General features: G+C 39.1%; 1 protein-coding gene across 1 annotated transcript in view; it reads left to right on the plus strand.

The window, feature by feature from the left end:
- Window positions 1-23,398, plus strand: part of LOC122790510 (protein mono-ADP-ribosyltransferase PARP14-like) — an 897,392-nt gene that overhangs the window by 229,795 nt on the left and 644,199 nt on the right. Inside the window, exon 5 of the mRNA XM_044058061.1 lies at window positions 5,400-5,630. Coding sequence (XP_043913996.1) covers window positions 5,400-5,630 — 231 coding nt within the window. The remainder of the gene's footprint in view (window positions 1-5,399; window positions 5,631-23,398) is intronic.

The raw sequence follows: 23,398 nt of genomic DNA on the forward strand, positions 1-23,398 counted from the left end.
ATACAGTATTACACAATGCAGCAGCAGACAGTTTTCACAGTGCAATGCGAGGAATGGTTTCAACAGCCTTAGTGATGTTAAGCATTAAATAACAGCCAGTTGTTTTAAGCAGTAAATTGCTTCCCTTTGGCGACTTAATAATGCACTACAGCACACTCTGTTCGTCTGATAAAACAAATACTAAATAGTTAACATGAGGTGTTTGCAGTTTATAATACTTTGTTTCTAGCTTGACATTAAGGTTACATCTTCCAACCAAAAGATTACATCTAACAAGAACCCACTGTAAACTAAAGCATTTGGCAGTAAAAGTACAACAAAACGCTGTTTTCAGCTTGTAAACAGTCGCTAATGCTCAGTTGCATCCAGATCAAACTATTAATCCACTTTCTGGAGTAGCATTTAAGAAAACGCTAATGAACATTAATTTTACCACTTTTGCCACATGCGTTTTGCAAAACGCCAGTTACATCTACACATAACACAAACATGACTGTAAGCATGGTAACTTGATTACATTACTGACAGTATTCAAAACAATAGTAAGAATTGCAAGTATATTTATCACTTTTATGTACTATCAGAGCAATATTCAATTGTTACATACCACGAGGGCCAGAGCTACCGCCCGATCGGAAATCACAGTCAGTTTAAAAATATGGCGGTTTTGGAGGTCTCTTTCTAACCTCGGCTATACACCACAGGATTTCCCTGGGTCTTAGAGGAAGCCAGATTTAATGGTAGCTAGCTGCCTAAGTTCTACAATTTGTTCCTTTAATTTTTTCTTATTAGTTGCTTTTTATGTCCAAAGAACCTGTATGCAGTAGATTTAATACTACCTGGTACCTTTCTTACAGTACAAGGTGTTTGATAAAGTACAGTGAAAGGGGTAGTTATTTATTCACCCTGAGTCTCTTAGTGGTCTTTTTTAAAGAAGATTATACCTTCGCACTGGTGGGGACTTTTAAAGTTGTTTAAACATTCACACTTGTGGGGTCCTGAGTGCCTCTCGGTAGGCGTCTGGATTTGGGACTACCTTCGCACTGGTGGGGACTTTTAAAGTTGTTTAAACATTCACACTTGTGGGGTCCTGAGTGCCTCTCGGTAGGCGTCTGGATTTGGGGCTACCTTTATTTGTGCCATCTCTCGACTGGACCTTCTCTCATAGTGAGAGTCTCACTCGAGTCTGACTCCAGTCGCCGATGACCTGTGGCGGATCCTACTTTTCAGTCGGTCCCTCCTTGACACATACACTCAAACATCTACATTTATGGTAGGTACACAACTGTACTTTTTTGTGCCCTTATTGTAATTAATTGACTTTTCAGTGAGCAGGTTTTGGATTAGGTTGTTATTTTATTTAAAGTTTGAGAGTTTGTATCATGTAGTTGTCTGATGAAGCAGGCTTGAACCATGAAAGTGCTTACCAGCTGTGTTTTTTGTTTTATTAAAGTTTTTTACGTCTGCCTATTTGGGACTCAGCATTGTTTTATTTTATCGCATAATATCTCTCCAACCCTATAAATCTACAGTGACCTATAAGCCTAGCAAAGGAACAGAGAGAAGGAAGATCTTAAAAGCATTGAGGGGAGAGCACAGTCATTGCTAACCTGTGAAATGAACTTTGTGTGGAAGTACTTTGCATATAGACCTGGAAGCAAGGCCTAAGAGAGGTCTGAAGCCTAGAGTTAATTCTTTTAAAACAACCTGCATCCTACAAAAGATGAGTAAACTGTCAATACTGGGTGGAAGCAACCTAAAGTGCTAGTTACTTTTGCTTGAAACTGCAAAGCTAAGCTAGCAATTAACTTGTTTTTCACTTTTGACAAACTATATGTCCTGCCTAGTGTGTTTTTGGACCTAATATATCTATCTATGTATCTTATATATATATAGCGTATAAACACACACACACACACACACACACACACACACACACACACACACACACACACACACACACACACACACACACACACACACACACAGCTATATAGACAGAAAGAGGGAGTTACATGACATTTGAGCACAGGTTCATATTGACACCAAAATCAGGTGATACAAATGACTGAAACTACATTTGACTTAAACACATTTCATTGAGAAGTCATTTCATTTTAGATAGTATTTTTATTGTTGCTTTTTGATCTTGGAGTTGTAAGGGAAGTTAATTTAGAATATTTTGCATGGGTTGGCAGTGGGTATTATCTTACTGTGTCCCTTCATCTGTAGATGTTTGTGTGGCAGCACTGATTTACCACGTGACAATTTTTCTCCATGTGTGTGACCATGGATTTAGAATACAAAAGTTCAGGGGGTGTGAGGAATGTGTGGGTTTTGTCACCCTGCAAAAAACTTTTTATGTTATGTATATATTGTGTCAAACGTTTTCAATGAATTACTCTTCAGTCAAATTTGCTTTCAGTCAAATGTAGATCTGATCATTTGTGTCACCTGCTTTCTTTGTCAGTAAAATGCACCTGCGATCAGATGTTAATGAATCTCACGCACACACACACACACACACATATATATATATATATATATATATATATATATATATATATATATATATATATATATATATATAAATACATGCACACACATTTTATATACTGATTTTTTTTTAAATTATAATGTATTTGTGTGTGTGTGTATGTCTGTGATATATCTATCTATCTATCTATATATATATATATATATATATATATGGGTCTACTTCAGTAGACCGACCCCTTAGTTACCCGACATCCAGTTTCCTGAGATGAGAAGACTGACACCTTCAGAAGACCGACGTTTCATGTGAGGTAAGTAACCGTTGGCTATCCCAATTCAAGTTACTAAACTAAGCAAAACTAAACCCACCGATGTGGGGAGCTTTGCCCCCTACACCCCCCTAAATATACCAACTCTGAGAACGCACTACCATGGGGGATAAGGGTCAAAGTTCAACAGGATGGCCAAGCTGTTACTTACCTTGCGTGAAACATCTGTCTTCCAGATGTCGCTCTTTTGAAGGTGCCAGTCTTCTCATCTTGGGCAACTGGGTATTGGGTAAGAGGTTGGTCTACTGAAGTAGATATATATATATATATATATATATATATATATATATATATATATATATATATATATATATATATATATATATGTATATATATATATATATATATATATATATATATATATATATATATATATATATATATATATATATATATATATATATATATATATATATATATATATATATATATATATATATATATATATATATATATATATATATATATATATATATATATATATATATATATATATATATATATATATATATATATATATATATATATATATATATATATGTATATATAGGGGCCCCCATTTCTTCAACAAATGCAAGGGGTGTGGTTTAATATCAATATAAGAGGCATAATTGATGGCTGAGTAGCAGAAATGTTGATGGTGTGTAATGTCGAGACAGGTAAGTGGGTTGGTGGGTGAGAGTGTTTGTGTATGTCTACGTGAGTTAGGGTTCGGGTCAGGGATAACTGAAAGACAGATGTTTTATGTTTGTGTGTGAGTCTCTGTATTTTAGGGTTTGGGTCAGGGTTAGGCAAGGGGATAGATATAGTGTTGTTAGGGTGTGTTTTTGAATGTTTGTGTATCAGAGTGTGTTTTGTGTATTGGCAGTGTTATGGATAGTATATTAAGAGATATGGGGGAGGGGTGTAAGATGTTTGCCCCCTGAGAAAATAGTTTTTTTTATTTGCACATTTTTGGTTCAATGAGTTTGCTGTTTGAAACTAAGGTAATGAGATTCCTTTGAAGGTGTTTCCATTATATTCTATCTGTATGTGTGTATTTATGCATTTATTTACACGACACACATCCACGTCTATAGTACACACACACATACACACACACACACACACACACACACACACACACACACACACACACACACATACACATACACATATATATATATATATATATATATATATATATATATATATATATATATTAATCAAAATACTAAATTTCATTTGACTGAGACCACAGTACCTAATTTTCAAAATACTGAAAACTCATTTGACTGAGTCTCATTATACTGAAAGCTTACAATGCTGAATTTCAAAATACCAAATTTTAAGCCATAGATGTGGTGTGTGTTTCTCTTCACCTGTGACTTGCTTGTGATAAAAAATATTATTGTAACTTAAAGTACTGACTGTCAGAATACTGATACCATAGAAAGTAGTGTTGTTGTGTTTCCAAATATGGGTATGTCTCTTTCCATTTTTATGGAAAGTATCTAAAGTAATATGGTGGATGTTTCGTGCACTCCCAACAGTAGTGGCAGTGTACACAGTACTGTTAGGGGTTTACTATCATTAATTCGAAAATCAGAAAAAATCATTTCTGTATTTTCGAATTTTTACATCAGAAATGAACATTTCCGAATCAACCTAACCTCCAGTGAGGAAAGGGATGTATTTCCCTAACTGCACTGTACCACGATCCACTCCCATGAGCAAACGTTGGAATTGTGAGTATTGAACATCTGATTGTGATAGTAAACCACTGTAAGGTAAGTAAAAGGTATATGCCCTTTTCCCGAATGTAGTGCAATCCTGGAGTTAGTATATATAGTTGGGGAGTGTGGGGAGGCAGCCCCCTCCATTGGGGGGTGTGGGGGGCATAGCCCTCCCACCTAGTTTAGTTTTATACTGCCTGCTTTTTGTTAAAATGGTAAGTAAGTAGTTTTTAAGTTTTGGAAAGAGTTAGTCATTTGTGTTGTAAGTGTGCATATCTATGGCTTAGAATTCAGTATTTTGAAATTCAGCATTGTAAGCTTTCAGTATAATAAGACTCAGTCAAATAAGTTTTCAGTATTTTGAAAATTAGGGATTGTGGTCCCAGTCAAATAAATTTCAGTATTTTGAGTTTTCTGCCATGTGAAGTAAGTATGTATATATATATATATATATATATATATATATATATATATATGTGCATGTGTGTGTGTGTGTCTATATATGTATATGTACATAAATATATATATATTTGCGTGCGTCTGTTTATACACGTCTGCATTAACTGCATGTTTATACAGCTAATGCATCTGTGTCTGCTTATACACACCTGCATTAACTTCATGTTTATACAGCTAAGGCATCTGTGTCTGCTTATGTACGGCTGCATTAGCTGCAGAAACATGCTGTTTATACATTTATCCATTATTTTGAAAATTCATGACAGTCTGATTCAACATGTCACATCGTGTTGTACTGCAGTGTCTTATGATGTTCTTTGTGATGTCTTACATCTTAAAATTGCCTATTTACGTAGAGTATGAAAAATGCAGCTAATAATGAAACTTTTTCTCTCTGAAGGCAGATGTACTGGTCGCACCTCTTACAAGTTCCTTTAAACTGGATGATACAAAAGTGGGAAAGGTCTTGCATCGGAAGGGAGGACAAATATTGCAGTTTCTTGTGACCGAATTGTCATCTGGTCGTTCTCTGACCATTGGAGATGTATTAAAAATCCGGGTTGCTGATATTATGGACATTGGCTGTAAAGAGATCTTCTTTATCTTATGCACTGAAAGAACATTGGATCTTGTAAGTTGACTGCATTTCTGATGGACATAAGATTTTTAACAAAGTTGTTTATGTAATCCTTTGTGTGTGTGTCTTTTTGCTTGCTTGCTTGTTTGTATTATTAGATAAGTGTGTATGTGGACTGGAAAATCTCATTCAGATTGTCACTGACTTCTGTAAGGGAAACATTTGTTTTACTTTATATTGCTTTCTTGTAATATGTATTGCTTTATTGCATTCTCATATATTGTGGTGTGTTTTTATTACACCATGTTTTAATTGTATTCTGTTTTCCGTTGCATAGTTAAACTAGGAAAGAAACTAGAGCTATCTCACTTGTGAGTCACACAGAAGTTAAAAGTCAACTGTCTCTCTAGTTGCCTGCTCCTTATGTTAATTTGACCACATATCTCCTTCCCTCTCCTCATTCATTGGCTATTGTCAGTAAGCACAAAATTATCATTTTGTGAAGTGATTCCCCTTCAATTATTTAAATTCATTGTCCCTCTCTCTGTATTACATAGAGACAGAATATGAGGTGCCCACCCTTTCCAGTCTATCTTGTTCTTTTAAGGAGTGGCTCTCCCCTTAGATTGCTAAATCTTAAGTTGTCCCCTCTTTCATATCTAACTGCTTAGTGTAGACTGCAGCTCATAGGGTGTTACCCCATTTTTTCAATCTTACCTTTAAAATCTGCGACATCTAGTCCAAGAAAATCAATCATTGGAGAACCCACAGTTCTGCCTCTCAGAAGTAATCTTAGGATTAGTGCTTCTGTTTTGTTCCTGGTGAAAGAAAATGTATAGGGAAATTATTTCCAGGAGACTGATGATCACCAGAAAGCCTGCTAAGTGCTTCTTAGGTGCCAGCTTGGATTATGTGCTACTGATTTGCTCCTAGTGAGAGAAGGAGCAGAAGGCACTGATTTATAACTTCTCTGATTGGCCATTGAGTGTCTTTGTGGGACCTTAATTAGTCTAGTTACTTTTTAAGACATCTACCAGGAAAATGCTACAACAAGACTAGAGACCCCTGTATCATCTGGGACAAAACTGCTGATCACCAAACTGCCTCTGGTCTGCTTCTCAGTGTGGGATTGGTGCTGATGTTTTTCTTTTAAAGGGTCATTGTACCCCAGTAGAGTGAAGCTGTGTAAGATCAGCACTAGTAGCAGCCAGGCAGTAGTCAGTTGGATGAATCACTACTATTCATCATTCATGACCAAGCTATTTGTTTTCTTTTCAGTTAGTATTACTTGATTAACAACTGTCTAACCTAACTTCAGAATATCTCCCTAATTATTTCATCCATAAATCATCAGAGTCTACTACAGCACTTCCCCCTCAAATGTTTGGCAGTGCCCTTTATAGGCACATGTAACCTTGTGTTGACATTTTTTCCTGTAAAAGCACACTTTTCACCACTACCTAGTTGCACACAAAGCAACTAGTTTGCGCAGTGACACGCACTGCTGCCAGAGATGCAAACCAGATACCTGACTTCACTCTATATTCTCACAGCAACCATCTAATCAATAAAAAGGCTTGTTGTCATGGATATGAACTTTGTCACTATCTCTGTTACCAGCATGGTTGATGTAGGCATCCTGACACAATGTAGAAATTACCTCAAATTTACTGACAACCAGCTACTTCTCCAACAAACTAAGGTATGCAAGAGAGATGTATTTACATAATGTGACTGGAGGCTAAGCTGTCACATAAAAGTACTCCTAATGTCAATCAGGTTGTCAGTAGTACACATGCTGCACCCATTACGCACAGCACAAAGCCACATATGCTGAGGCACTTAAATGTAACCTTCCTAAACCCCAAAGATCTTGTAGATGAAGCATACATAGTAAACACCATCAGCAGCCCTAAATGCACTCTTTCAAAACAGCACCCACATCAACACATACAGCCACATTTCATGGAGCCTCTACTTCTAAGCCCATAAGGCAAGCCACTACACAATTAAACATTCGGGTTATTGGAGACTCCATTGTGAGAGACACTGATGTTCCTCTCACCAGGCTGAATAAGGAGAAATTCATGGTCAGTTGCTTATCAGGGGCCAAGATCCACCACACTTCACATGCACTCAGGTCATTGGACCACAAGTACCAGTATGACTCAGCCATAGTCCATGTGGGTGTGAATGACCTGAGACATACCACCCTAGACTATATGAAGCATACCTCTCAACCTCTTAATGCAATAAATCTGGACAAAGCCTAAAATAATGGGGGGAACAAAGGCCCAAAAATAGGGACAGATTTTAAATATTGCTTTTATATACTTAGAAAGCTGCTAGAATAACACGGTTTGTGTTAGCATGCATTTTCTGAAGGAAATGAAGTCTGAAACTCAAATATATATTATTATTTAATTACTTCAGTACTCCTTGATTTGCCAGAAAACCACAGATTTTTATGAGGAACAGACCAAATAGCTGAGGTAAAATCTGGACATTCTGCAAAGATCTGTACAGCTGAGAGGTATGATATGAAGAAAGACATCATGTAGCACCTGGAATATGTGTCCCAGACTGGTATGAACCTAGCATTGAACAGCATTCTACCTTCTCCAAGGATGATGACAGAAAAGAAAAAAAAAACAGAAGATGGCTGACTTTAGTAATTGTCTTAGTTTCTAGTGCCATTCTCAGGAGATGCAATATTTGTCAACATGGAAGGAGATGATCAGCAGACCACACTACTTTGCCAAAGATGATCTGCAGCTCTCCCCTCTAGGCCGTCAAATATTAGCTAAAACACTGTCCTCCCCCATAGTGCCTTTTTTAGGCAGTGCCAAACTGAAAATACTTTCGACATAACAAATCAAAACCAAAAATATCTAAAGGTGTTACTGCTCAGTGCTAGGAGTCTAAACAAGAAACTTCACTCTCTACAAGCTCTCCTTTCCTAAGAGAAGGATGACATCTGTGCTGTCACTGAGACATGATTTAATGCCAAAGAGAGCACCCCAGTAATACCAGACTATAATTCCTTCCACATATGTAGACAAGCTAGTACTCACACAAGAACTAAAGGTGGAGGTATTTTGATTTAGATCAGAAATAAATATAGCTGAAAGCTGGTTAAACAGGACAATGCACTTGAGCTTCTTCAGGTTCAAATCAACATAGGAAGAATCCTATACCCCTTCCTTGCAAGCTATTGGTCCCTCACAATGAACCAGGAAAGCCTAACACATTAAGTTTGCTGGAAACACTAACCATCCAACCCAATACCATATTCATGGGCAACTTTAATTACCCTGGTATTAACTGGGAATTATATATGATACCAAATGTGCAGGCACAGAGATTACTGGATTTTGTAAACACAGCTCCCTATACTAGATTGTCAGCACTCCGACCAGGAGAGCAAACATACTGGATCTGGTCCTCACTATTTATTCATTCATTTATTTTACATTTGGTTACCGGGAAAGTCCAACTGGACATGGGTCCTTTTTCAGTGGAGTCCCAGGGAGAAAAGCTCCACAACTAACAATTCACACCACAAGAACAGTCTTCAATTAAAATTCACATAGCACAGTAACAAGTAGTATATAGTAACACCAACAATTTAAAGTATTAGTTACACCAAAAGTAGAAGCTGCTGTCATTAAGTACAGTGAGGGTAAGGTACACGTAGGTATAATTATAAGAGATGGAAGGGGAGAAGGAATATGGGGTAATGGTGAGGAAGATAGAGGGAGAGAAAAGAGGGGTCCTAGTATTAACCTGGACTATCGTAGTTGCAGAGCCATGAGTTGAAATAGTGTGATTTTAAGGATTTTTTAAATTCATGAATGGAAGCTGTAGATGTAATGAGAGAGGGACGTTTATTCCATTGTTTGGCTATATGTTAGAGTAGTGGGAAGAACCAGCGGCATTATTATCTTAGTTACTTTGAGAAGAAGTTTGTTAGAGGAGCTGAGGTTTCTGGTACAGGAGTATGATATTATCAGATCTTGAAGTGATGGGGTTGTCTGGGGATGATTTAAAATGTTATGTCCTACTAATATAGGAGAATGCTGGACACCCCAAGGGTAATGTCCTCTCTGGTGAAGTCAGATCACAAAAAAGTCTAATTTGAAGTAAAACTAAACCCTGGAACCCCAGCTAACCCTGGAATGTTCAGAAACTACTCTAAGGCTAACTTTCTGCTATTAAGTGATAACCTTGCAAAATTTCAAGCCCCACTAAACCCTGAGAACACTGTTGCCTATGTGGAACTGTTCACAAAAAACATATACAAGCATGTTAATAGATACATAGTGGATGTTGTACCCACTGGAATAAGTACAGAACTAAAAAATATCAACAACAAATACAAACTGAGAAAATTAACAAAAAACTGTGCAGAAGAGAGCTTCAAAACCAAACCGCTAAAATGAAACACTATTTTTAATAAGTATAAGTGCTTTTATTTTAACAGCCATTAAAACTTCATCAGATACAAAAAAGCTATAAAAAAACACTGCTTAAGTAGTAAGAAAGCCATATGACCTAATATCAAAAAGACGTGATACATTTTAAAGTCATATATCCCTTTGAGTACAACAAAATATATAACAATATATATTAAAAAACAGCATCAGTTCATCCAAATCTAATGACAGTATCGATCAACCATAAACAAATTATTCAAAGTTCCTCCACTATCTAATTAAATTTTCTACCTTTCTAATGATCTCCATTTTAAAATAGGGACTATGCTAACTGCTTCATTGAGACCTGGATATCTAAATGTCTCCAGTGTCAGCTGCCAAATGAACTCCTGTCTGTCCAGATATATGGACCATGGACCCCCTGTAGATTTCTTTCCACCTTTTCTAAAATACTAAATTTGAAAGAATGTTAATGATGTTCTTCCAGGTATCCATATAATGAATTGGTGGTCTTTTTCTTCCTAATATCATATATATGTTTATAAATACAATCTCTTAATTTACGTTTTGTTTTAACTATGTTGACACTGGACTCCGTATATTACCCCTATGGTATCACAGGTATAATTTCCATCCACAAGGAAGTCCTTATTTCTTAAATTAATTCTATCTCCCTCCAAAATAAATTACAGGTATTACATCTCCCACACTTTGACATCCTTGGATGCATGATTATCTTTTCTGGCTTTCTGTCCAGTCTGTTCTTAAGATTAAGCCCTCTCCTATATATGATAATAGGCCCATTTCCCAAAACTCATACCATGTTAGTATTCTCCCTAAAAGTATTCCAGTTTTTATGTAGGATACACCAAATTTTTGGGCTCTCCATACTAAAGGTGGTCACCGTCATGTCGATATAACGGTCTGATTTAATCATAGTGTCCAAAGGTGCCCTAGTACTATTCTCTTCCAAAGGTAAAGTGGACTTAAAAAAAAAACATTTCCCTCTTAGAATAAACCTCATCCACAAGCTCCTGGACTGTTTTAGATGGATAACCTCTTCTACTAAGTATATTCATTAATGTATCACATTTCCTATAAAAGTCACTATCCAAGGTACTCATACGGGTCACCCTAACCAGTTGTCCCTTTACTACCTCCTTCTTCTGTTTGTAAGGATGACAACTGGAAAAGTGCAATAACATACTAGAATATGTTGGTTTTCAATATACAGTAACCACACATTTTCCTTTTACCCTGTCCTTCTCTATCAGTACATCCAGGTAGGTCATCCTGTCCTGGTTGTATGTATGTGTGAAGGACAAAAAATCAGTACTTGTATTAATGTGGTTAATAAATTCTAACAACTCAGTTCCCCTTCACTCCAAATTACAAATATGTCATTCAGGTATCGTAAATAAAATGTAACCATTCTACTATATGGATAACTGAAAACATGGATAAATTCCTACTGAAGCATAACAATGTTAGCCAAAACTGAGCCCACAGGGGAACCCATTGCTACCCCCTCTTTTTGTTTATATAATTTGCCCTCAGAAAATATAAAATTGTTTTTTAGAACAATTTCCAACAATTCAATACAGTTATTAACACTCCACTGATCCACTCCTCTCATTTCCAGGTATTCTTGTGTCTACTCTAAGGCTACATTGTGTGGTATAATGGTATGTAAGTGTCATACATCAATAGTCGCCATCAAATCTATTTCGTAACAAGTAACCCCATTCATTTTATATAAAAAAATCCCATGAATCCTTGGAAATATACGATTCAACTCCCAATAGATACTTAAATTTATGATCAATGTACTGGGCACAAGCCACTGTCGAGGATCCCCTTCCGTCCACTACGGGTCTCATAGGTGGATTTTCTATAGATTTGTGAACCTTGGGTACTCCAAACACTGTTGAAATCCTAGAGTCTATCATAGTAAGATATTTAAACTCCTCTACGATAATCCATCCCTCTATAAATATATCCCTTAACTGATTACTAATCCCAACATAAGCTATATTTAATTCAGAAATACTAGTACAGAACTAACTCAAAAAACAAGCCACCATGGTGGAATTACAACATCAGTAGGCTATATAACAGAAGGAAGAAAATCATGCCAAAATTAGAGGGTGTATTAGCAAGCAAGATAAAACTGCTCTCATCAAACTAAACAAACAACTCAGAGGACAAAGTATAGCAAAGCCAAATTTGAGGTGAATTTGCCTTCCAGACCGAGGAGAACCACAAGGCATTCTTTAGTTAAGTTCACCACCTCAAAGGCAATACACAATTGTGTGCAGAGCTCATTGATAATGGAGCTACATATACTGAGCCAGAAGATTCAGCAAACCAAGTAACATACACATTTGGCTCTAACTTTACCCCTCTCTCACCCTAGTCTCCCTTCAGGAAAAAAACATAAATATAACTTCCCCTACTATAACTGGAAACAGGTCCTCAATGTTTTTTCTAAGGCCAAGAGCACTGCAATGATGGGCACCAGCAATATCTCATGCTGCCATCTAAATAGCATGAAACATGACCTACCAGGTCTTCTGAAATCACTGTTTAATTGGAGCCTCCAAACAGGCTTCATGCTTCATGAATAGACAGCATCAACATCATACTTGTGCACAAAAGTAGACCATTTACAGACCCTGGAACCTTCAGGCCCATAATTCTCACTAGTTTTATATGCAAAGCCATGGAAGGAATTTTAATGGAAATGATCAATAAAGACATATAAAACCCAGACACTGGAGCCAAACCTGTTTGGTTTTGTCAAGGGCAGGCCATATTTACTCGCCCTGCTGGACTTCTCTGAGAAGGTCACCAAAGCAATGGATGAGGGCAAAACTGTTCACACTGCCTACCTTGACCTGGCCAAGGCATTTGACACAATACTTCATTCAGGCATTGCTGACAAATCCAAGAGGTTAAGTATAAACCCTTTTGCCACCCAGTGGATAGCTAGATGGCTCACAGACAGGGTGTATGAAGTTAGAATTAGGGAATCCACCTCTATAATGATGCCAGTCACCAGTGAAGTCCTTCAGGGATAAGTCCTGGGACCTCTTCTTTTTTGGCATCTACTTCTCTGAAGTCAGAGCCAATGTCAAGGGCCTCTGGCTGGCCAAATTTACAGATGAATGCAAATTTCCATCAGTCATAGAATCCCCACATACACTAATGTTCTCCAAAAAGGACTCTGACACAGATAAATAACTATTGTTAGAGCCACTAATTATAACTAAATGCCAAGAAATGCAAACCCAGTAGTCAGGGACTGGAGGCACATGTAGAAAGTTATTTAGCCTTTGACCATCAAGTGTCTACTGTAGTGAGGAAATTATTCTATGTTTTACAAATTATAAATAAAGGTATGGCATCTAGGTCCAAGGACGTCATTGCTTCATTGTATTCGGCAGTCATCAGACCAATCATTGAGTACAATGCCCCTTTTGGTATGTACCTAACCAGGCACATCCAACAACTGGAATGTCCACCGAGGTTCCTCACTAAAAGAATACAGGGTATAAATAACATGTGCTTTGCAGGCCACCTCAAAGCCCTACCCTGCAATCTGTCTCCTACAGGCTGCTAAGAAGAGATCTATTCCTGGCTTACAAGGCATTGTCAGACCCCATTCTGATGGACCTTCTGCATATCCACAAAACAAACAGTACTATAATTGCTCATTCTAAAGATTTAAATCTTGCCAGTGATACAGACAGGACCTGCTGGAGAGACAGGTATGTATCCTAGAGACTACCCCATTCTGGGACAGGCTCTCCATCCATGTAAAGCAGAGTTCCTCCCTAACTCAATTCAAGTGTAACTTGGACAATTAGATGGGGAACAGGAAATTCATCCTTGGTTTGGTTTAGTCGAACTATTTGTTATTGACTAAATCTTATAAAAATGTGGAGTTAGTGTGGGAAGAAATAGCCAGGGAATTGTTATGGCTAGGCTTGTGCAGGCCCTAGGGCTGATAGCCTAGTACCAACCTATGAACCTATGAGTTAAATATGAAATGTTTACTCTGTTAAAATTTAGAATCACGTAGGTCAACAAGGAAAAGTTCATTTTTTTTATATAATTTTGATATCTGATCTAATTTACTGGGAGAAGTCAGTCACTTTTTTTGAAAACCAAGTATCCTTGGGTTAAAACTAGTAAAATGATATCATTATAGGTCTGGAAAGAAAATTTCTAGAAAATCAATTAAAATTTAAAAGCAGAATGTATAAGGTCTGTATGCAGTCAGAAAGTGACTCATCAGCTTGTTTGTCCCGAGCTGAAGTGAGGTGGGCTACCAGCCACAACTCTGAGATGAGATACCAGATGACTAGAGGCTTCTGAGCTTCCAAAAAACATAAATTGACTGCTTTTTTTCTTATTTATACTATTTACTGCAGTTTTTTTTATTGCCTGCCACCTTGCTTACTTTTATACTGTATTTATTTTCTGTGTACTAAACTACACTGTTGTACTGCAATTGTCTGCTTTATTGTGCTCATTAAATCAAATTTTATTGCTGTTTTCAGTGTTTACAAAGCTTTTTGTTAGTATCTGTTTAAGTATTTACTGGTATTTTCACTGTTTTTAAACTATCATAGTTTCATAGTTTCATAGTATAGTACTAGGCTATCTGCCCTGGGGCATTTGTAAGCCTAGCCATAGTGATGTGGCTTTTGCCACCCCATGAAATGGTACAAAAAATGTACAGAATAAATTTAGAATACTGTGCCTCTGTCTAGTAGTGACACAATGAAGGTCCCCTTATATAATATAATTAGTTTACTGTGCCTCTGTCTAGCAGTGACACAGATGTGACCCCTGGGGTAAACTTACGATCTCCCATCCACTCATCAAGATTTCTCTTGAAGAGAGTCAATGAGGGGCTCTGCCTAATACGAACTGGGATCTTGTTCCAAAGCATGGGAAGCCTCTGGGTTATGAATCTATCCCTTCAGCATGTCCTATTCATACTTGTGCCGAGGTTTAAGTCTTTAGCTCTCGTGGTCCTGATGGATTTGGATTTTTTGAGGTGGAGCATGTCCATCAGGTCCTGATTGGACATGGCCTTGTACGTCAGGCAGAGGTCACCTCTGAGCAGGCGGTATGCTACTGAATAGAGCTGAAGTTTCTTTAGTCTGGCAGAATAAGACATATGTTGGAGACCCTTAATCCTCTTGGTGAGGTACTTTTGTGGTCTCTCCAGCTGTTGCAAATGCCGGGTGAGGTACATACCAAATGGGGCATTGTACTCAATCATGGGTCTGATGAGGGAGGAATATAGGGGTACAATGACATCCTTGGATCTGGATGTGAATCCCTTCATGATGAGGTGTGCAAGGTAGAATGTTTTTCTAACCACTTTGGCAATGTGGGTGTCAAATGAGAGGTCACTGTTGACTTGGGTCCCTAGGTCTCTGATTACTTTTTCCATACTCAGTGGGTTGCTGTCTATGTGATAATTTGTGGGTACTTTGTTTTTCCCAAGGGGGATGACTATACATTTTTTGGCATTTAGTTTAAGGCCGTGACTCCGGCACTAGTTGTCCGTTTCTGTGAGGCCTTTTTGTAGGATGTGTGTGTCTGCTGGTGTATCGACTATGGCGCCTAGTTTGCAGTCATCTGCAAACTTTGTCAGCCACAGCCCTCCCATGTTTGCTTTAACATCTGAGAAATAAATGCCGAACAAGAGGGGTCCCAGGACAGATCCCTGTGGGACACCACTTGTGACTGGCTTTGAGTCTGACATTGCTCCAGCAATTTTAACTTTATGGGTTCTGTCCTTTAGCCAGTTTGCAACCCATCTAGTGACATAAGGGTTTACTTTTAAGCTGTTGAGCTTATCTATGATGCCTGAGTGGGGTATTGTGTCGAAGGCCTTAGCCAAGTCCAGGTATGCTGTATGGACTGCTTTGCCCTCATCAATGGCTCTAGTGACTGTTTTGAAAAAGTCAACCAGGTTTAAAAGGCAGGATCTGCCCTTTACAAAGCCGAACTGGGTGGGGTCAAGTGTCTGTAGGTCCCCAATGTCTCTGTTTATGAGTTCCATAATGATTCTTTCCATAGCTTTGCAGACCAGGCTGGTTAAGCTTATGGGGCGGTAGTTTCCAGGGTCTGTAGAGGCACCCCCCCCTTGTGGAGTGGGACCACTGTTGCTGTACGCCAGTGTTCAGGTACATATCCCGAAGTAAGGCTAAGGTTAAATAGCATTTTTATGTGTGGGTTTAGCTCCTCTTGGAGTTCACGTAACATGCAACCTGGGATACCGTCAAGTCCCATTGATGCTGTGTTTTTTGCTTTGTTTAGGGCGGTTCTCACTTGGACATCTGAGATGACAGGGAGATTGCATTCAGCTGGGATGACAATTTCTTCTTTTGGAGGTGAAGGAGGGGAGAAATTTGCACTGAACCTGTCAGCCAGAATGTTGGCAATATCTGTGGGTTCAGTGTATTTTTTTGTTGTTATGAACCAACTCTGAGCATATCTGAGGGTTTCCGCCCAGGTTTCTAACATAGCTGAAGAAGGCTTTGTGGTTATCTTTAGTGTCCTTAGCGATTTTTCTCTCAAAGTTGGCCATGGATGTTTTTATGAGAGAACGTAGTTTTCTGCTAATGTTGATCAGAGATGTCTTCCCTTCATGGGATTTTGCTCTGACGTGCAGTAGCTTCCTTCTTTTGTTATACAATTTGTTTATGGCTGAGGTCCACCAGACAGGACGCTTGCCTTTGGTGGAGAGGGACTTGGATTTGTTTGGGATTGCATAATCCATGCATTCTTGGAGATGTCCATAGAAAGCATTTGTGAGGGATTCGGCATTGTGGGATGTGGTATCCACTGGCACAGTGGGCTTAAAGGATACCATCTCAGTCTTAAGAAGAGTGAAGTCTGCTTTTGAGAAGTTTTTCACTGCAGTCTTTTGTGCTGGGGGTGGAGGTGGGATATGTATATCCAGGGTGATTAGTTTGTGGTCAGATCTGTTCTGCTTGTTGTGGTTTTCCCACCAAGTAGTGTTTAGATAACTGATCTGTTGTTTAAAACATTCTTTAGAGCCTCCTTGCTGATTTTCTGCTGTTTTAAACATTTTTTAGTGTCTCACTGCTATTTTTCTGCTGTTTAAACATTCTCGAGTGTTTCCCGCTGAAACTGGGGTAGCTAGTAGCTGTAACATAGTCCAGATCCAGGCCTGCTGCTTCTGGAACTGTTTGTAGTGGTTTGTTTGTTTAAGCACATTTTCCAGGCCATCTTGAATTGGAAAGGGCCTATCTGCACTTTTGTGAGAGAATTGTGCTGATTGGGACCTGTCTAGTAAACAGAGGCCAGTCTAGGGCTTGGAGTAAACATCCTCGTCATTCCTTTTGAAACTTTTTAATGTTTTTTTTTTTTCTTCAGGCTTTTAGCTTCTGGTATTTAGGCCCTACATTTGAGCAGGTTTCTGCTAGTTTGTGCGTTGTGCATCACTACACATTGGTGTGCAGTTGTGTGCCAAAGCCAAACAGTTAAATTCAACAAATTTTCCCCTAAAACTCAGGCAGAAATATTCATCCAATGAGCTCCTCCATGATCAATTCTGAATAGCCATCTCTAGTGACAACAGTCTTCAACCTAGCATTATGGACAGTTGGACTGCCTTGTTTCTCTGCCAGCCTTGTTGATTTGGGTCTCTTAAGGCAGTGAAGCAATTGTCTCATGTACACAGACAACCATCTACTAATAACATACTCTAGTACAGAGTGCGAGAGAAGTATTTACACCAAGAATCTAGAATCCATGCTCTGTCTCACTCAAAACAGTAACACGGAGAAGGTTGTCAACTCACCCACCACTACATATGCTCATAGTACCACAACTCATACACATAACCATTCCTCATACACATAGCACGCATCAAAAATGTAAATCCACATACGCAGATGATCTCTCGAAAAACTTACTGAACCACCACAGACCTCCACAACACAAGACTGATACAACTAACACACTCCCCACAGCACCCATTTCACATAGCGACATCAGTGTCTCACCTGCCAAGCCAGTAAGGCTTAACACTCAAAAAACAAATTTTCTTGTCCTTGGAGACTCAATAGTGATACATACGGATGTCCCACTCACCAGACTGGACAAGGAGAAAGTCATGGTCAGCTGCATGTCCAGCGCCAGCATTCATAAGATCACGCATGCACTCAGGTCTTTCAGCAATAAATACCATTATGACTCTGTCATAGTTCATGTTGGTGTGAATGACCTTAGATGACCTCACTGAACTATATGAGGAGAGACATGGTTGAGCTCTCTGAGTATATGTCCCAGGCAGGTATGTCCCTTACCTTGAGCAGCATACTACCCTCACTTAGAATTATGCCACAGTATATAAAAAAATATATCGATTTAAATAATTGGTTCAAGTTTTTGGTGTCATTCAAACGGGGTCCAGTTCCTGTCAGCCTGGGAAGCCATGGTGGACAAACTTCGCTGCTTTGCCAGAGATGGTTTTCACCTGGCACCTCTAGGTTTTCGGCTGCTGGCAATGGCTCTTGCCTCCCCCATAGTGCCTTTTTTTTAAGCAAGGTCTTGAAAACAGCATTACTGATGTGAAATTAACCGATCAGAACAAAGTAAGGGTCATGCTCCTAAATGCTAGGAGCTTAAACCAAAAACTGCACTCCCTGGAAGTACTTCTGTCACTAGAAGATGTAGATGTCTGTACAGTCATAGAAACCTGGTTCAAGGCCTCATAGAGTACCTCGGCCTTGCAAGGTTACAATGCCTTCCACACCTTTAGACCACAAAATGAACATGTGAAAACCAAAAGAGGCAATGTTTCAATCTATATTAAAGATAAATTCACTTTCCATTTATTTAGACTGGACAACTCCTTAGTTACTCCAGGTCCAGGTTGCAATGGGCAAGACCTCCATTCAAGTCATAACCAGTTATAGATTCCCCTCCATGGGTCACGACATCCATGAAGCCTACTTGACCAAACAAGTGACAATCCAAATTTTACTGAACACACTGGTTATAGGGCATTTTAGTTAGCAAACCATAAACTGGGAAACCTATGCTAGCCCTAACTCATAGTGCAAAAGTTCCTTGACTTTGTTAATTCAATGCCCTGGAACAAATTTTCCATACCCCAACAAGGGGAACAAACATTCTGGATCTGCTCCTCATCAACATGTCAAACAGATGTACTGCCACAACTGTTGGACCCACCTTAGTTAAAATTGACCACAAATAAGCCACCTTCTAGCTGGCACTAAAACCAGAACTCACAAAGGGTGAAATCAGACTAAAAAACTTCACCGAGGCAAACTATACCCTCCAAGGTGAAGGCAGAAATGCATTACAAGCCCCACCCCAAGCAAGAAGTGGTAACTACACCAAAGCATATTCTAAACCCCAGTACAGTCACTTGCATAAGTGTACAAAGTCGGCCTTACTGGAAAGAATTAAAGCCAGATCTCCAAGTAAAAACAAGCTGCCATGGTGGACATCCAGCATCAACAAACATTATAATAAATGCAAAAAGCTGCTGTCCAAGGAAACAAAGGCAAGGCCCCAACAGTGGAAATGCACTCTTCTCAGCCTTAACAGGCAAATAAGACAACTTGACAAATCCTCCAAGGGCTTCTTTGAGAGAAACTTAGCAACTACAGCCAAGGATAACCATGAAGCCTTTTACAGCTATGTACGTCACCTAAAGGGTATGTCCTAAGCATGTGCAGAACTTGTGCCTAAGGATATCACACACACTGACGTCACAGCGATAGCAAACCTGCTAGTGGATAGGTTTGGTGAACATTTCACTCCCTTAGCCCCTCCTAACTTACAACAAACCTTTCCTCAACCCTCACCCACCCACCCTACATATCTGAAGAGCAGATCCTCAAAGCCTTGTCCAAGGCAAAAAAAACACAGCCTCTGTGGGACCAGACAACATCTCAGGCTGTCTTTTAAACAGACTAAACCATGAACTAGCATCACCACTAAGTACCCTTTACATCATAGAACCACATGCTTTGTTCTTGCAGAATAGAGAACAGCAGCAGCTTTTCCTCTCCACGAAGGTGGCCTAGCAACAGGCCCAAAAGCCTGACCAGCCTCATTTGTAAGGGCATGGAACATAATATCAACCTCACAAGTAAAGGCATAGGTGACCTCCAAACACTGGATCCTACCCAATTCAGCTTTGTGAAGGGCAGAGCCTACCTGTTAAATCTGGTGGATTTCTTTGAAAATGTGAGGCCATTGATGAGGGCAAATCTGTGCACACAGAATACTTCGACTTAGCAAAGGCCTTTGACACAATCCCACATTCAGGCATTACCAATAAACTTAGCAAACTGAATGTAATCCCCTTCATTGTAAGATGGGTTACCAACTGGCTCAAAACATGGACACACACTATCAAAGTGACTCCACATTAACTGACAGACCTGTTACCAGTGGGTCTAAATTATATATTCGAAGTTTCAAAACTTCGAACCTCGTATGTTTGACAACATATGAGCAAAGGTTAAAACACTGAATATATAATAAAAAATTTAAAAAAAAAACTTACCTCAATGCTCTGAGCAGGGGGGCAAGCCCCCCTTCACCCCATCACCCCCCCTACTTAAATATACTAACTCGAGATCGCACTTCAGTGCAGAAAAGGGAAATTTTTCCATTCTGTACCATACAGAGCCGTTGCTTTTCACCTTCATAATTTTTAAAGTTCGATCATATGGTGTCGACCATATGACATTCAAACTTTAAAAAGTTCAAGTAATTAATAGGGACCCATTACCAGTGGGGTGCCACAGGGGTCCGTGCTGGGCCCTCTATTGTTTGGTATATACTTCTCAGAAGTTCAGGTCAAAACTAAGGGGCTGTGACTGACCAAGTTTGCAGATGACTGCATACTAGGTGCAGTCATTAAATCCCCAAATGATGTCAGTATACTCCAGCAGGGTCTTGCAAAGACTAACGACTGGTGTCTTAGTCACAGTCTCAAACTGAATGCAAAGAAATGTATCATCATTCCCTTCAGCACAAACAATGTCCCTTCACACTATCAAATCAACAATGCCCTAAGTACCCATGAAGTGGTAAGGGACCTGGGATCACATGATGACTGTGACCTTAACTTCAACCAGGGTCTATATTAAAACAACAGAAATCCATTACATTGAATACCAAAACAGTGACACGTATTACTTGAACCATGAAAATACTGAATGCACTAAACCGAAATTTAAAATATCGAATGTTCATAATCGGCCAACCCCACCACCCACTACATACTACCTACCCAAACAAAATAAATCAACAACATACATACATACACTAACCAAACCCTACTCCTAACCCTAAAGTAAAGCACCAAAACTCAACTTCTAACCTTACACTAAACCCCACATACACAACTATCTATGCACTATTAACCCCTCCCTAACCCTAAGGTCCGTAACTACCTCATACTTCCCTACGGAGATATACCCAAACAAAATAAATAATACACTTAAATACATTTAACATAACCCTACTTGTAACACTACACTAAATCTTACACACATTACCTTTTTATACACTTACCTTAACCCGCATCCTAACCCTAAGGTCCGTAACTATCGCACACTTACCTTACAGAGCTATACCACAGACGGGCCAACCAAAACACTTCGACATTCCGAATTTCATGGTTTTGCACGTTCGATTACGTATTTCGTGTAGTAAGTGTTGATGATTTCGTATTCGTGGAAATGGAGTTTCAACAGTCTAATAGGAACCCCTTCAACCATCATGTGTCTACTATAGTAAGGAAAGCTTTCTAAGTAGCACACTTGATTAGTAAAAGCATCACCTCCAGAGCAAAAGATGTTATAACCCCACTGTACTTGGCACTTATCCGGCTCATAATTGAGTATAACACCCTGTTTGGCAAGTACTGTACTAAGCACTTGCAGCAATTAGAAAGACCTCAGAGGTTTCTAACAAAGAAGATCAAGGGGCTCCAGCATGTGCCTTACACAGACCGACTATAGTACCTGTCACTATACTCTGTATCATATAGACTTCTTAGGGGAGAGTTATGCTTGGCCTACAGAGGAATTCAAGATCCAAACCTAATGAACTTGCTGCATATCCTTAAATCAAATGGGACTACAGTACCCCTTCCAGGGAACTATGTATGGCCTGTGACTTAAATAGGACATGCTGGAGGAACAGATTTGTCTCCCAGCAACTGCTGCATCTTTGGAACAGATTACCAAGTCATGTGAACAGAGCACCTCTATGACACTGTTTAAAAGGAACCTGGATGAGTGGATGGGACACTGTAAATTCTTACCTGGGTTAGAGTTCACAATCCTCCTGGATATGGGTAGTCATCACTAAAGGCAGTCTTGGTTATTGACTAGCATTTTCATGGTATTATTTGGATGAAACAACTAGGCATAAAATGAACTCTGCGTCAATAACCTAGTAATCTCCAATGATCCTATGATGATTTACTTGGCATCTGTGTGCCTAGTCTGAGTTCAATAGACAGAGCATTCATCTGACAAACTAATAACTGTAATATCCCAGCATCTCAGTGGACCCTGCAGGCCCATTGTGGGCACACTTAGATCATGACCAGGAAGGTGTAGATGCCTGTGCTCTCATTCTACTTTGTTGTTCAGTGACTTTGAAGGACTTCCTTCCACATCTAAGGCACCTGTTTTCCTAATGATTGCAAACTCCACATCAAAGAAATAATCCAGAAACATTTTTAGTTGTATGCACTGTGCGTGAGTCTCCAATGTAAGTATTTCATTCTCATTAGGCTGAAGCACTAACTGGTTGATCACATCTGATGGACTACACAACTCCACTAAACAGCAGCTGCATAACAATTTAACTGTCTCTCTGTTCTCTGCGCCAATGACATAGGGGGAGATGACCCCCCCTTACATATCTATCTATCCGTATCTCTCTATATGCCCACTCCTACTGGAGTTCCCCAAGGATCTATTCTTGGCCCAATGCTGTTTAACATCTTTGTCAGTGATTTCCACTTGGCCATCCCAAACAGTAAAATAGTACAATATGCTGACGACTCCACTTTACTCTGCCGTGCCACCAACCTCCTAGAACTTCAGTCATATACACAAACCGACTTCTCTGCCACTGAGAACTGGATGTTGCAAAACCATCTATCTCTAAACCTATCAAATCCAAAATACTACTCTTCACTCCCTCACAATCCTCCTCACTTGAAAAAAATTATTTCCAAATTAGAAGTCACAATAACTCTGCAATAGAAATAGTTCCCTGTGCTAAACTACTTAGGGTCACCATAGAGGAACACCTAAAATTTGACACACA

This window comes from Protopterus annectens, chromosome 16.part0 (assembly GCF_019279795.1).
Source record: "Protopterus annectens isolate FY-2018-M chromosome 16.part0, PAN1.0, whole genome shotgun sequence".
NCBI classification, from domain to species: domain Eukaryota; kingdom Metazoa; phylum Chordata; order Ceratodontiformes; family Protopteridae; genus Protopterus; species Protopterus annectens.